Genomic DNA, 15,383 nt, shown 5'->3' with positions numbered 1-15,383 from the left:
TTCATTCTTTTCTAATTTAATGAAACATATACGTCTTCGATTACCCCGTGTCCGTGAATCCCCTACCTTCCCCTACTTCTGAAACTACCCTTATCTCGAGATTTGTCAATAAGAAATTATTTTACAAACATTAATATATCTCCCGATTGATTGATAACGATATTCGTGATAACGCTGTTTCAATAGTTTCTCAATTTCATCACAGATGTTTATCTTCATTCCAGCCATTGAGGCGATACATTTACCGAAAAAGTCGAATTCTTCTACCACTGTTACACCATTTCACTATTCTACGAATTGTTAAATCATGAGGTACTACCTAAGGTGAAAGAAGTATTTTTTGAGAAACGGTACTTACCGCATTTTCATCTTCTTTGAGTAAAAAATATGTTGCAACTCCTGCTCCCACCGTTCCAGCAAAAGTTCCTACAGCTAATTTTTTCAGTCTGGAAGCCATTGTGGTTCAGCTCAGGTCTGAAAAACAAGAATTTTTCGAAAACTATTCAACATGATTCTTTCAGTTTTTGAGGTTATGCCTAGATGTCAGTTTGACGTTAGATGTAACGAGGGTAGGAGTTTGTTTGAAGGTGGTTTACGATGTTTTTTGTGAATGTAACAAGTTCAGCCTTTCATTGACTGAAATGGTTCGGAATCTATTGAAGAATAAATAAAATAAAAATGAATTGGATGTTGGAATTATTGAAAGTACTGAAAACAATCGGGCCAAAATTATTATTGACCTCTTTCATCTCAACAGTGATACACATTGTTCAAAAAAATCGATGCAGTAAGACATGAAGTTGTATTTTCATGCCAGAATTGAGTATTGAGTTTTTCTAAGTTAGTTTAAAGGTGGTTGACAATGTTTCGTGGTGCATTTCATTAGTTTAGACTTCCATTGTCTGATATGACATAAACTGGTTTGAAATCCATTTAAGAATCTGTGAAAAATTAACAAGATTAGCTGAAAAATAACAATTGTATTAAGCAAAAAAATACCTAAATTACAATGAAATGAAATACAATCAACAAAAATCGTAAAATTAAACTTTTAACACGAGATGAAAATCAAAAAAATCATTAACAAAAAATGAAAATTAAAAGATTCCAATCCAAGTTACTTCACGACGTTTCGATTGTTAGTATCCACAATCGTCTTCGGGTGATAACTAGACTTAATTCTTCCGAGATCTGGCTATTTATAGGTCATTCAAGCGATTTCACCTATCCTCTCTTCTCTCTCTCCGCTTCATCGGTTTTAGCGGGAGCTGACCGTTTGGCGAGAGTTGGTCGTGTTCCGCATGATTAGAGGTTTCCATATGTTATGTATCTCTATGCTAGCTTAGCTGAATACGTTGTTGGACAACACATATGTGGCTTCTTTGGATTTCCTTCTTGCGGATGATTTTAGTTTGAGCCTACTTGGAGCCCTCAAGCATAGAGATACGCAACATATGGAAACCTCTTATCAAGCGGAACACGACCAACCCCCGCCAACCGATCAGCTCCCGCTAAAACTGATGAAGCAAAGGGAGGAAAGAGGGAAGCACTCGAATGACCTATAAATAGTCAGATCTCGAAGGAATAAGTCAAGTTATCACCCACAGTCGATTGTGGATACTAACAATCGAAATGTCGTGAAGTAACATGGCTTGGAATCTTTGAATTTTTATTTTTTGTTTCTTATTGATAATTTTTTGTTTTTCATCTCGTGTTGATAGTTAATTTTTTTGATTTTTTGGTTGTATTTTATTTCATTGTAATTTCAGTTTTTTGCTTGATATAATTGTTATTTTTCAGCTGATCTTTTTAATTTTTTTACAGACTTTTTCAGGGATTTCAATTCAATTTATATCATATTAGACAATGGAAGTCCGAACTAATGGAATTTTCTTAGGTACTTAAAATGACGTTGAAGAGGAGTTGAAGTCAAGAGTTTCTGGCCCGAAACTTCAAGAGGTACATCTAGGAATACGCATATATTACGTTGTGTAGCGTTTCTGTGAATTAATCTGTCATAGTTTCATAACGAATGAAATGAAAAAAGTGGTTTCTGTCCAATAAAGTATTCACATGTTTGAAAGTAGTTATTCAAGATGGGTTATTTTTCTTTAGTTCGATTCTGAAATACACTTCCCAGCATGATCTATAGATTTTTGTAAAAAATTTATTTTGAAGTTGATTGCTTCCTTTTTTTTCTTGGGATGTCTTCCATATTTTCTGTATAAAGAAGTAGGAGGCCAGAAAGCTCTTCTCGAATTTTTTATTGATATTACAGGAACGAATTTAAGAGTTTTTCAATTTGTTTACCATTTTTAGTCACTTATGATATTTTCCCAAACTACTTTCCATACGTAACTATCAGCATTTTTTCTAGGATTCCTCTAGAAAAGCTCTACATATTCTGACTTTTTCGTCATTTATAGATCTTCATGAAATATCTGTTATAATCAGATCAGGCGAACTTGATGCCGGGAAACATTCGAAGTTTATGTGAGTGAATGATCTATGCATTTCTCCATTGAAACGGAAAGTTGGAGGAAAAAATATGAGATATCATCATATCAGATAGTCACGAATTAAAGCCCAAATACAGCATATGTAGACTGAACAAGCGACAATACAATCTGAGTCATATAATCATTTCATGCCGCAAATTGAATCAGATGAAATTGGTTTGATATAATTGTTTCTGCATCGGTTAATATCAAAAGCAGTGTTGAAAAGATAATATTTGAATATGATAAAGGAATTTTTATCAGTTGAACCAGCAATATAGAGTTGAGTTTTAATGGCATATATTAATACAAGAATTATGATTATGTATTTGTTTTCGTATTCAAATGCATGATAGAGAAAACTTATAAGTGATTTTGCTACTTTCAGTGTACCTATCTAGTAAGTAGTTGAAAGTTGGTAATCTCGAAAATCACCAGAAAAGTTACCAAGTTGCATCATCTGTTTGTTTCCTGTCATTCGTCCTTTCGCAGAAATAAAATTACATGTTGCATGAAAAAACTTGCTCGTTTAGGACAGTGGAGATCGATGAGCAACCCAGGCATTTCCTGAAGGCGAAAACCCACCAAAAAAGACCATGGATACTGTATGATGGTCAGTGGCTTCAACCGGGCCAAACCATCATAGCAGAGACCTATCGTGAACTGATTCTAAAATAACCTATTTTGATTGAATTGAATACGTATTCATTGAGATATTTAAAGTGTACTCATGAATACGGGCAAAACTTTCGAAAAAACCTGTGCATATGGATTGCAAAATGTAATGTTTGAATTATCATTGAATATTTTTCATATGGTCGAATAAACTTCCGTCTTGCTTTGAAACGATCACCTACGTATTGTTATACAGGGTGATTCAAAAGTACTTCGTGTGATTCCTCACAATATTCTAATATGAATTGTCCGAATAAATAAATGTCCGGAAACGCTTCGTTTCCAAGATACAGGATGTTGAAGTTTTATTTTTATTTTCGTTTTTTTCAAATAACTTTTGAAACACTGAACTTAATTAAACGAAACTTGGCAATAGGAGATTTTTGAGGTGTCGAATTCGAACCCGATGTTCTCATTGCTTTTACTCGTAGGGGGCGCTACCTACACGTCTTTCTCTTTTTTAAAGATTCATAACTTTTTTGGGCGTACTTCTAGCACATTTTTCAGTAAAAAAATCGATTCCTCTATCATATCTACGTAAATAAGCTACCCTTGTTACTAGTCGCTGTAAGTAACCGTTTTCTAAATATTTGGACTTGAAAATTTCAAGTCGATTATTTGATAATCGATGCATGTTGAAGTTATTACGAATATTTTGCTTTTTTCACAAGAATGCTTTGGAAATGAATTTGACGTTTTACTCGTTTGAAAAGGTCATTACTGTTGGGTACGTTCCTTTATGACATCCTTAAGCGAAATAGTTATTTTTGTATCAAGGGTGCATAATCAGTATTTCTTTTAATAAAATTTGCAAGAAATGTCAACATTTTATTTCAGGAAATTTTGAATATGTAGAATAAACTAAAATAAACGAAACTAAATTGTATTCAAATAAATTGTTGGAAGTGCCCACCTTCAGCGAAGATACAGGCAGTCAGTCGTCTAGTCATTGAATCTCGTACCCGCTCAAAAATTATTGGTGTGTTTCTTATTGCTTCACAGGCATCTACTATTCGGTTTCTTAGATCTTCCTCGTTCACTACTGTGAACTAGTGACTTCAAATGTCCCCAAAAATAAAAATCTATTGGGTTTAGATCTGGGGACCTTGGTGCCCACGCCTGTTTAGGTTCTTCTACACCCCTACCATTCCATCGATTTGGATAGACTGTGTTAAGGAATTCCCTGGCTACAACGCTAAAATGGGCCGGACCCCCGGTACATATCTTAAATATTGAGGATTTCCAGCCAATTTTCTCAAAAACCATTGACACATAGTAATGCGTTGGGGAAAGTCTCGTGGCAAAAGAGCTTGTACCCTTTGAATATGGTATGGATAAAACTGTTGATCGTGAATAATTCTCCAAACTGTAGACTGAGTAGAATTGACAGCTTCAGCAATTACTCTTGTGCTTGTTTCTGGATTCTTCTCGAGAGCGTTCAAAACAGCTTCTTCCAATTCTGGGGTTCGGACTGCTCGTGGTCTTCCAATAATATCAGCTGCCCTCTTAAAGCTACCTGTTTCTGCCAAACGACGGTGGAGACTAGCAAATGTTGGAGTTGAAGGCAGTACTCGATTAGGAAATCACTCCTGGTAAATATGTCTTGCTTCGCGCGCATTGCCATCCGCAAGGCCATAAACGAAATGCATATCGGCTAAATGAGCATTATTGTTTAAATAATCCATTTTTTCAAAATAAGTGTTTTCTACTTCTACTTACGGAAACTTCAACAAAACGTCTAACTGTCACAAAATATATAATTACCAAAACTACTCACAAACGTCAAATTTATTTCTAAAGCATTCTTGTGAAAAATGCAAAATATTCGTAATAACTTCAACATGCATCGATTATCAAATAATCGACTTGAAGTTTTCAAGTCCAAATATTTACAGCGATTAGTAACAAGGGTAGCTTATTTACGTAGATATGATAGAGGAATCGATTTTTTACTGAAAAATGTGCTAGAAGTACGCCCAAAAAAGTTATGAATCTTTAAAAAAGAAAAAGACGTGTAAGTGGCGCCCCCTACGAGTAAGAGCAATAAGAACATCAGGTTCAAATTCGACACCTCAAAAACCTCCTATTACCAAGTTTCGTTTGATTAAGTTCAGTGTTTCAAAAGTTATTTGAAAAAAACGAAAATAAAATTAAAACTTCAACATCCTGTATCTTGGAAACGAAGCGTTTCCGGACATTTATTCATTTGGACAATTCATATTAGAATATTGTGAGGAATCACCTCCTGAAGTTTGTCAAAGTACTTTTGAATCACCCTGTATTATTGGTAATAATCGTTATCAAAAAAAATATCTGTGTGTTCATTTCCTAGAAGTTTGCATCAGAAATCTAAGGATTTATTTTAAATAATTTACGTCAGAGAAAGATAACGTAGTAGGTGGTTTGAGATATCAGGTAGAGATGACAAATTACAATATAATCTCCAAGGACATCAGATATTTTATGATTTTTTGGTGTTTGGCTCAGGCAATCGTTATGTCTGCTTAATCATCGTGATATAATAACAACAATAATTCTGATGACGGAATTGAACTCTAACTTGTATCTGCTTTGAAAAAACAATATACTGACTTGAAACTGAAACACGATCAAAATTACAACTATATGTCCAGAATTCTGCTGAAAAGTTCTTTCGAATTCACTTCGATTTGTTTTACTATTTTACTGTTCACTTCTGGATTATTTTTTGTCAAAAAAAGGCAAACTATCTCATCTGACAGATACCTACCAACCAGATTTTCTTTTTTCTCTTTTGAGGAATACACACAATTCCAGACTTTTCTGTTGGAATGGTGTCTAATTCATTATCTTGGGTCTCTTAAAAAGCGGCAGTTGTTTCTACGAAACTCATTCACCATAACAACGGTAACGATGCTACTGAATCATTTTGAAATACACTTTTATATTCAATAGAATCTGCTTCAACTTCAGTTGCGATAAAGATATTTCTTTAGAATAGTATCAGTTATTCAAAGGAACTCACTATTCGGAAAGTTTTGGATAATCACTCAGATATTTGAGCTACACATGGAAATTTACGTCTGAAGTATCTGCATGTGACTCATTTCAAATTCCAAAACCGACAAGTTGCTTCTCATCCTCGAATGAAAGGTGGAAAGGAATCCAATTGACGAAACTTGTGTCCACCCAAACGATCGCGAATGTGTTTGAATGGGACCGTTAAAGTTGCCGCAAATAAAAATATTGTGGAATTATTTTCGAGAGATAATTGACACATTCTGAGATCCCACCGTAAGTTTCGCTTGAACGACACATTACTTAAGATGTTTCTTCTTACACTATTAATTGATAAAGTCGAATTTAACAACTGAAATCGGCCGGTTACGTCGGAAATTTTTGGCGATTCTTCTAGATATCGGAAGTCAGACCGGATACGATTTTATATTCGAGAAATCAAGGGGGCTGGTTGAAGATGACCAATCATTTGAGGAATATCTAACGAGATATATGAAGTTGAAGACTACATGATCCTACAAATGCAATGTGAAAGAATTGTATTTACAAAAAAGTATCCTTTGTTGGTATAAATCATAAAATCTTATGTTATCTGATGAGTTAACCAGTTAGTACACAGAAAGAAGTCGCCTGATTTGATATATGACTAGATGAGACGTACTATTCGATTTTGATATTAGTTACCAAGTTACCCATTTTGACAACATATTAGGTGGGCTGAGAAGTACGTAGCCTAACACACAGATGGTGCCACTAGTCCATATGGTCTGTCTCGTTAGGGATATGCCTGGTCGTCTGTTTGAATTATTTATGTCCACAGATAATTCAAATCTCGCGCCACGATGTTCCGAGATGCAGAAGCGTGCGCTCTGATTAAGTAGCGAGCTACGTGACAATTTGGTACACTCTGATTGGTTCACCGCCCAACTAGCTGAGTGACAGGACACCACGTGACAATTTGGTGCACTCTGGTTGACTGGGTGGTCTGTCTGCCTTGTATAGCGAGCTGGGAGGTAACCTGGCTGGTGTGATGATGTCACTGTCTGCCTGAACAAGGGCTACTCCTACTACTACCACGAAAATCCACGAAACATATTCCATAAAACTTCATTGCAAAACACTCACAAAACAATTTACAAAACTGTTAAACACGAGATTTTAGTGATAAAGTGGTATAGAAGTTTCATTTTCATCAACAAAGCACAGCATGCATATTTTTGTGTTACTAGCATTTCTTTCTTTATTTCCGTAAACTTTTCTGTTGAGAACGAAGAATAGTAATATTCTCAATGTCAGTCCTTGATGAGACTTCAAGATATAGCTTTCATCCTCACAGTCAACACATATACAACTGATGATGTATGTCGCAGTAGCAGAAGAAACGTTTGATTCAAAGCCTATGTTCTTTTGGTGATATCCTTCTATCCAAGTTGTCCTATATTTTGTACGTTATCAAACACGCAAGGGAATAATGATAATTATAAAAAATGCAATTATATGTTTTGTGCTATTTTCATTGCGTTTTTGAAATCAATATTCACTTTTTGCATCACTGATGCAAAGAGTAAATATTTATTTTTTTTTAATCAGTTGTATCATATTTTGTAGATAGCATAAATTGGTTGAAGAAATGATGTAATATAATATACAATATAATGATAACAGAACTTTTGGTTTTTATAACCATAAATTTGGCAAGTTATTTACGACCAAAAAATTGGGTAAACTGTATTCAAAAAAAGGAGACATAATTCATCATATTCTTGAGAAACTAAAAAAAAATACGGTATGAATCCAGAAATGCAAAAATAACCAATATTCTTAAGCGTAATTTTTTATCATATTCGCAATATAGGAACTAAAACAAAAAAAATATGATTCTTAGATTTTTAGCCATTGTTATCATTTCATTGACAATAAACTCATGAATTGCAAATTAGGGGAAAACCTGAATAATATCCACCAATCCAACATGGAAGTTTTTGAGAGAGCATAAAAAAATATGACGAACGCAAAAATGGTGATCTAAAGAAATGAATTTTAAATGTTCAAGCCAGTCTCGAATATACCTACTCAGTAGGTTGAATGGACTGACTTTATCAGAAAACAACCACTCCCCTGGCTAATACCACGTAGGGCGTTGGATTATATCCGATAGGTGTCAGTCCATTCAACCTACTGTGTAGGTATATTCAAGACTGGCTTGAACGTTTGAAGTTCATTTCTTTAGATTTGTTTACTGCCAATCTTGAAGCATAACCCACTGACTAATAAGAAAAAATGATGATGGTAAAATTATTGGTATTCGTTATTAATCTGTATTCGCAAAAAGGAAATATTTCCCTCATATTCATGAAAAACTTCTTTAAAAACAATAATGTTACAGGAAATACATTATTATCATTACTTCGGCAAACAATCTATGACCACAAAATAAAAAATAATCTATAGATAAAAAAATTGATCAATATTCCCGATTTTCATCTTCAAAGATTTTGAATGAGCATCGAAAAACTCGGAAATACAAATATAACAACAATATAACGGCTTGCTTTGTTTCCAAGATACATGGTGAAGAACTTTTTTAAAAAAAATACTTTTTTCGTACGCATTTGGTTTGGCAACGAGTAGTCATTTCCAACAGTTTTTGTAGACACATCCAATTTTGAAATTGTTTACTCCATATCTCATTTACAAAGCAATAAAAAAATGATTTATGTGTGATCAAGGGATGAGCAATATTTATTTCAAAAAACCAAGCGAGCTACGAAAACAAACCAAAGAAAATGAGAATTTCATTCTTAGATGTTCTGCTTGACAGAAAACTGAAGAGACAAACGTCAGCGTCATTGAAAAGAAAAATGCGGGCTTCCACTAAAATCCAAAGAAGTACGCCCTTACATTTTGTACCGCAATTAGAAAACACTCTTTATAGAAATACATTGCAACCTTAAAATTTGTTTTGTTCATAGGAATGAACAAGTTTGCCTCCTTAGATTATTCACAAGTGTGCTAATTTTACTGGCCTTAGTGAAACATCGTGTTTGATGTAAATTCAGGATTGTTTCTATCCGTCAGAGCGTTTCTGACGGATAGAAATAGTTAGGGATGAAATATCTGCAAAGAATCAAAACATATGACGGTATGGTATACTTAGATTGAAATCAGAATGAAAGAGTGTGGCAGTAGTTTTCTGAATGAAGACCAATTCGGTATTTCCAAATACTATTTTTTGGAAAAATTTAAATACGACTCAGAAGCGTTTCGTGAACGAGAATAATATAAAACATTAAGAAATAAATAGTCCGTTTCCATCGTTCCAATTTACATCATACTCGTATGAGGTTTTTAGGTAACTTGTGGAACTAATTCATAATTTATTTTATCGATATTTTCAAAAAGTACTATGTGTGTGGTTCAGTTCATTTATTAGACATGCACTGAGAAGTTATTGTTTTTGTTGTTGTTATGTGAAAATTAGGAAATAAAGGGTTGTTGAATACGTTTGTCATGTTTTTTTTTTGAGTATCAGTCAAATAATTGGTGATCGTGTGGGGAATCGCTTGTTAGAAGGTAAAACCACGTTTACCCTTAGCTTGAACAAGTTTCAACTTTTGAGGATTATTGTTCGTGTTAGGGTGAAAGCCGGGGAAATACATAGTTCAGAACATTTCAATCACTTTCAATAAGTAATAATGAATCAGAAAATAAATATTTCGAAATAAAATATCGAAATATTCAAATCTCCAAACTATCTATACCGTAGGTTCTGGGGAATGCCCGCCGGAAAACAACTACCTCCCAGGCTGATGCCACGCTGGATATTGAATAATATTCGACAGGAATTTATGCAAGATAAATTTTTGTCTAATTGTCTAATTTCCACTAGTTATTTTATTTTAACGACCGGTTTCGGGTTTTATCCCATTATCAAGTAAGTACATTTGAAATCTGAAAACGAGGTTATGTAGAGAGTTTGTAGGTAAGCTAGAAGGAGGAGTGGTTAAATGAACAAGGGTGCCAACTACATAATTCAACACTGGAGATCATACAAATTACCGGGGTTTTCAAACTTATAAAGTCAAAAGTGGAGACCTACATAAATCGAGAATATATTTTGGGTTTTTAATTGATTTAATAATTTTCGTGGCTTCCAACAAATTCATTTGCTTCCCTTTATCACATGTGTGTAGGATGTTGATATAATCTTTCTTATTTTGTGTTCTGATTCTTGTAGATATTAATGGTAGGAGTGCGGCTCTGCCAAACTCTCAAACCTGATTCAGCCCTCAGCGGGGCAAGCACAAAGTATGTGCTCTGCTGTTTCATCATTTTCCAAACAGAGGCGACACCCACTGTCTTTCCACAGTCCGAGTCTCTGCATATGATGAGCCAGACGACAGTGACCTGTGAGAAGGCATGTTAGATATTCCTATTGTAGTTCAACAACTGTCTGATTTCAAGCTTCGAAGGGTGAATAAACGCCTTGTGAGCCAATCCTGGCAGATTTTGTGGAAGTTGATAAATCTTCTTGCCATCCAGGTGTTCAATCTTTGTTTGGCAAAGCGTAAAGCGATGCCAATGACAGGTTCTGGTACTATTTCATAGTACCTACGTATGTATCTCACCTAGAAACAGTTTTCAGACACTATTTAATAATATACTATTCGACTTTGAGGTTTAATTTTGGTGAATGATCCCTACTAGATCGTACCAGACTAACTGTATCGAATGAATTTAGCGGTCAATGTCACTTCGGCATCAAAAAACCTTCAATTGTTACGTAAGTAGACTTCACCTGATGATAGTTCCTAGCGAACACTATTCATTCACGTGAAACTACACATCTCCCAAATTCGCGAGGCAAAATTCCACGCTTACGCATTGTTTTATCCTTTACCTAATAATTGAATCATTTAAAAATAGTCCTAGCTTCAATGTCAAACCTCCTAGATGCGTGTCATGACTAATAATTACACCGACACATCCAACACACACAATTTTCGATTTACAACGATTAATGCACAGGGGGTTAATTCAAAAAACTCACTTTTTCAGTTCATATCTTTGTAGGTTATAAAAAAATCGACCCTGGTCCGCGCACTCACACACATAGGCGTAGACTCGCATGAGCAGGAAAGTCACAGCAGGAGAGTGTGATTGCGATACTTACGTAGTAGCAGGACTAGGAGTTCGCGCAATTGTTTTGTCTGCTGCAAACATCAAATGCGGCGGAACTTGCCGAGATATCGATCTTATAGACCAGTGAATGATGGCAATAGGATAGGAATTACTAGCGGAAGATTGAGATACACTTGAGGCGATGGAAAATTACACAAGTTATCAATATCATAAGCAGTAAAATACAAACTTACACACATTGTCACACATAAAGTCCTCAACACATGGAAGTTTTTTTATTAATAGATTTATTCAAAATTCAATTGCGCAGTCAATTTGTGATCTATAGTAATAAATGTAATTCAAAAAACACGCTTTTAGAGAATATCGAACTAAAAAGTTGAAAATATTTTTTTTTAATAAGCTTAAAACAATAATGAACAAAAAATACTAGTATTATTGTGAAAAAAGCGACGAGCGCTTGATATACAAAAATATGGCAAAAAGCGTTCAAGCTTTTCTCACAATGATACTATTATTTATCTTTCGTTATTGTTTTAAGCTCATTGAAAAAAATACAATTTTTTAGTTCGATGTTCTTCAAAAGCGTGTTTTTTAGTTTTTTAAACTATATTTATTCTTCATTTTTTATTTTCGTTTGCTATAAAAGCGTGTTTTTTAGTTTTTTAAACTATATTATTTTATCTAAACTTTGTGATCAATCAGCCGTATATTGTTTAGAAGAATGACCATTGATATTTTCCGATTTCGGAGAGGGAGCCTGAAAATCAGCTACCAAGCCCAAGGCAGCAGGCGCGCAAAGGAGGGTTACAAATAAGGCAGCAGGCGCGCGTGTTAATAAAAAAAAATACTTTTTGCAAAAGAAGAAATACATGTGAAGTGAGTTAGAATTATATCAAAGAGATTACGTACAGCGCCATCTACCCGCGAATAGACCAAGCAATAATGTCGATATATCAAGGAGGTTACGAACAGCGTCATTTGCCCGTGAATAGATCAAGCCGTAATGTCGATAATTCTGTCAAATACAGATCCCGAGCTTCAGAGTTACAAACAAACATGCATACATATATACATACGGTGAAGCTAATATGAAGCGTGTAAAAAATAGCCTTTTTCCTTTTGTTAAGTGCACTCAACCCTGTCAAATTTCACATTTTTGAACAATTCCCAAAATGTTGCTTGAGCTAACCACTGTCATTTCGATTTTTTCCAATTTTCTGAGATTTTCTAATCCTTCGCTCTACTGATTCGAATGAAATATTCATTTCTAAGACTTCAATGTTACACAGGATATTTCCTAACTACGGTACGGAACTTCACAGGGTGACTCGTTAGGTCATTTAAAGAAAAAATTTCCTATGAACATATTCATGTATGAGTTGCTTCGTTTCTGAGATACAGGGCGTCGAAGTTCTAAACAAATAACAGTACATATAAAATATCATAAATATTCTTACACCGATTTGGTTGAAATTTGCAGTTATTTGTAGTGGCGTCTAAGTGGACACTACAGTCAACAATATTGAAGAAAAAGCCACATACTTTTTCTATAGTTTTTAATTTTCTCAGATCGGACCAGAACCTGTCACTGGCATCGCTTTAGGCTTTGCCAAACAAAGATTGAACACCTGAATGGCAAGAACAATTATGGACTTCTGGCAGAATCTTCCAGGATTGGCTTACTCCAAGGCGTGTATTCACCCTTCGAAGCTTGATACCAAACAGTTGTTGGACTACAGTAGAGATGGACTACGATGTCTTACAGGCCTTCTTACAGGTCACTGTCATTTGAGTCATCATATGCAAAGACTCGAACTGTCGGAAGACAGTGTGTATCGTCTCTGTTTGGTAAATGATCAAACAGCAGAGCACATACTCTGTGCCTGTCCCGCTGGGACTGAATTAGGTTTTTAGAGGTTAGCAGAGCCGATACTCTCACCATCTAACCTGAAAGACCACTCACCATACAAACTAATCGGCTTCATGATGAAGCTGGGCTTATTTGGTCGAGTGTGAATGAGTGTGAGCCACAATAAACCCTTGCGGGTAACGGTGGAGGGTCGAATAGACCCACTCACTTTCGACCTAACCTTTGGAGACCAGCTGACAGTGATAGTGTTGTCATATCAGTGAAAGTCAGAGTTGTTAATTAGCAGTATTTCATCATGAAAAATTTTACTACCGCGAGTCAGTGGCAGTCCCAATATTCTTGACTGTGGTGCCCACTGAGACTACACTTGAACTAATAGACCTAGTTAGAGCTAAATAAGCGCCTCATTACTTCAAATAACTGTAGCAAATTTCAACCAAAAATATAGGATACATTGATAATTAATATTCATTAAATGTATGATACGTTGACTGGTCTGTAATAAGATATCGTTCTCGTTGAGACACTACCGGTATGAGTCAGAAAAATCCCAGTCCGTATGAAGTACGGTTTTTAACAAAGATAATTGTACACAGTTGATTTTTCTTGCATCCGAACGGGAAATTGTACGTTATGACAAAGTATCGAATTGGAAAATCAGGAGGTATCGTTATTGCGTGAAATAATACTGTATGATAAAAAGTGATTGTTTTTCTTTCCGTTTCAATGACGGACGCTATTCTTAGGAACTATGGTTGACTCACTCCTCACATGACAAGAACATTTAGATTATATGTGTAAGAAATTGAATCAATCATACTATCTGATAAAATCTCTTAAGTGCAAGTTAGATACGAATTCACTGATATCAGTTTATTATGCCAAATTTCACTCGATCATGTATCAGAACATTTCGGTCTGGGGACTAGCTACTGGATCAGACAGGATTTTTATAAAACAAAAAGCACTGCTGAGGTTTATATTTAATTTAGACTTTAGAACTTCATGTAGAAATATATTCAAACAAAATAAAATATTGACAGTTGCAAGTCTGTACATTTTAAAAACATTGACATATGTACATGAAAATAAATAACTTTTCCAAATAAAAACAGAGATGCATAGCTATAATATAAGAAGAAAAAATATGATCATAACACGAAAACACCATCACGCAAAATATGAAAAGTCTCCTAAATATGCCGGCATTCGAATGTATAATTTACTGCCAAACGATATAAAGACTCTGTCTCCTCATATCTTCAAAAAAAATTGAAACGTTATTTATCAGAAAAGGGTTTTTACACAGTAGACGAATTTACACTTGAAGTAAGCAATGAGCGATCGTATTTCTTTTGAAAACTTTATTTCAAAATGTCCTTGTTACCTCTCCTTGTTTATTGTTTCTAAGCAAGCTGGTGATTCATATTTTTCCTATTTTTTCTATTTATATTTAAATAATGTATTTGTACCACATCTTATTTGGACTTATAGTATATATATATATATATATATATATACTATACATATACAGCTCTAGTAAACAGAGTTTATTAGAGCTGAGGTTATCCAAGGTTTTCTCTTTTTTTGTATTTTATTTTTCACCTCTTTTGTACTAGCATTCAATATTTCATTTATTTTTTTTATGAATAAATCAGTTGCTGATTTTATGTCCTCGGTTGCATAGAAGTTGTCCCACTTTTCACTTTTCATTAATATTTCGAGTTTGTGATGGTCCACTATTTTCTTACTGTTGAATTTCTCTCTGTTCAGGTTCTTATCGGTTGTGAATTCAATCATAGTCGTGAAGTGATCTGTGATGTGAGTATTCAGCAGAAAAGGAGACACGTTGTTATGTACATTACTAATTAAGAAATGGTCCAAGCAACTAACAGAGTTTTCTTGTGCTCTAGTAATTTCGTTAATAGTGGAGACAAAATCAAATTTGTTGAGAATATTGACATACTCTTGAGTTACATCATTTTCATATAGTAAGTTGATATTCAAATCACCCAAAATTATATTTTGGTGGTTTTCATTAATATGGTTTTTCATATATTCTTCAAGGTTTTAGTTGAAAGCATAAGGACAGGAAGAGGGAGATCTATAAGCGCAAGTTATTCTTAAATAGTTTTCAGGTAGTTTGATAGTAACTTTAACAGCAGTTACCTCGTATATTTCACAAAGTTCAAAGTGAT

The 15,383-nt window shown here is 34.5% G+C and overlaps 2 protein-coding genes across 2 annotated transcripts in view; one reads left to right on the top strand and one right to left on the bottom strand.

Moving 5' to 3' along the window:
- Nucleotides 1-11,362, bottom strand: part of LOC111512014 (glycerophosphate oxidase 1) — a 42,204-nt gene extending 30,842 nt beyond the window's left edge. Inside the window, 2 exon segments of the mRNA XM_023168103.2 lie at nucleotides 359-474; nucleotides 11,221-11,362. Coding sequence (XP_023023871.2) covers nucleotides 359-457 — 99 coding nt within the window. The 5' untranslated portion in view covers nucleotides 458-474; nucleotides 11,221-11,362.
- LOC111512047 (probable multidrug resistance-associated protein lethal(2)03659) overlaps nucleotides 1-15,383 on the top strand; it is an 82,323-nt gene that overhangs the window by 36,995 nt on the left and 29,945 nt on the right.

The sequence above is a fragment of the Leptinotarsa decemlineata genome, unplaced genomic scaffold (genome assembly GCF_025532065.1).
Source record: "Leptinotarsa decemlineata unplaced genomic scaffold, Ldec_3_MD MMD2_tig00000882_RagTag_RagTag, whole genome shotgun sequence".
NCBI classification, from domain to species: Eukaryota; Metazoa; Arthropoda; class Insecta; order Coleoptera; family Chrysomelidae; genus Leptinotarsa; species Leptinotarsa decemlineata.
The sequence above is the reverse complement of the archived record's forward strand: the minus strand, read 5'-3'. Positions and strand labels throughout refer to the sequence as shown.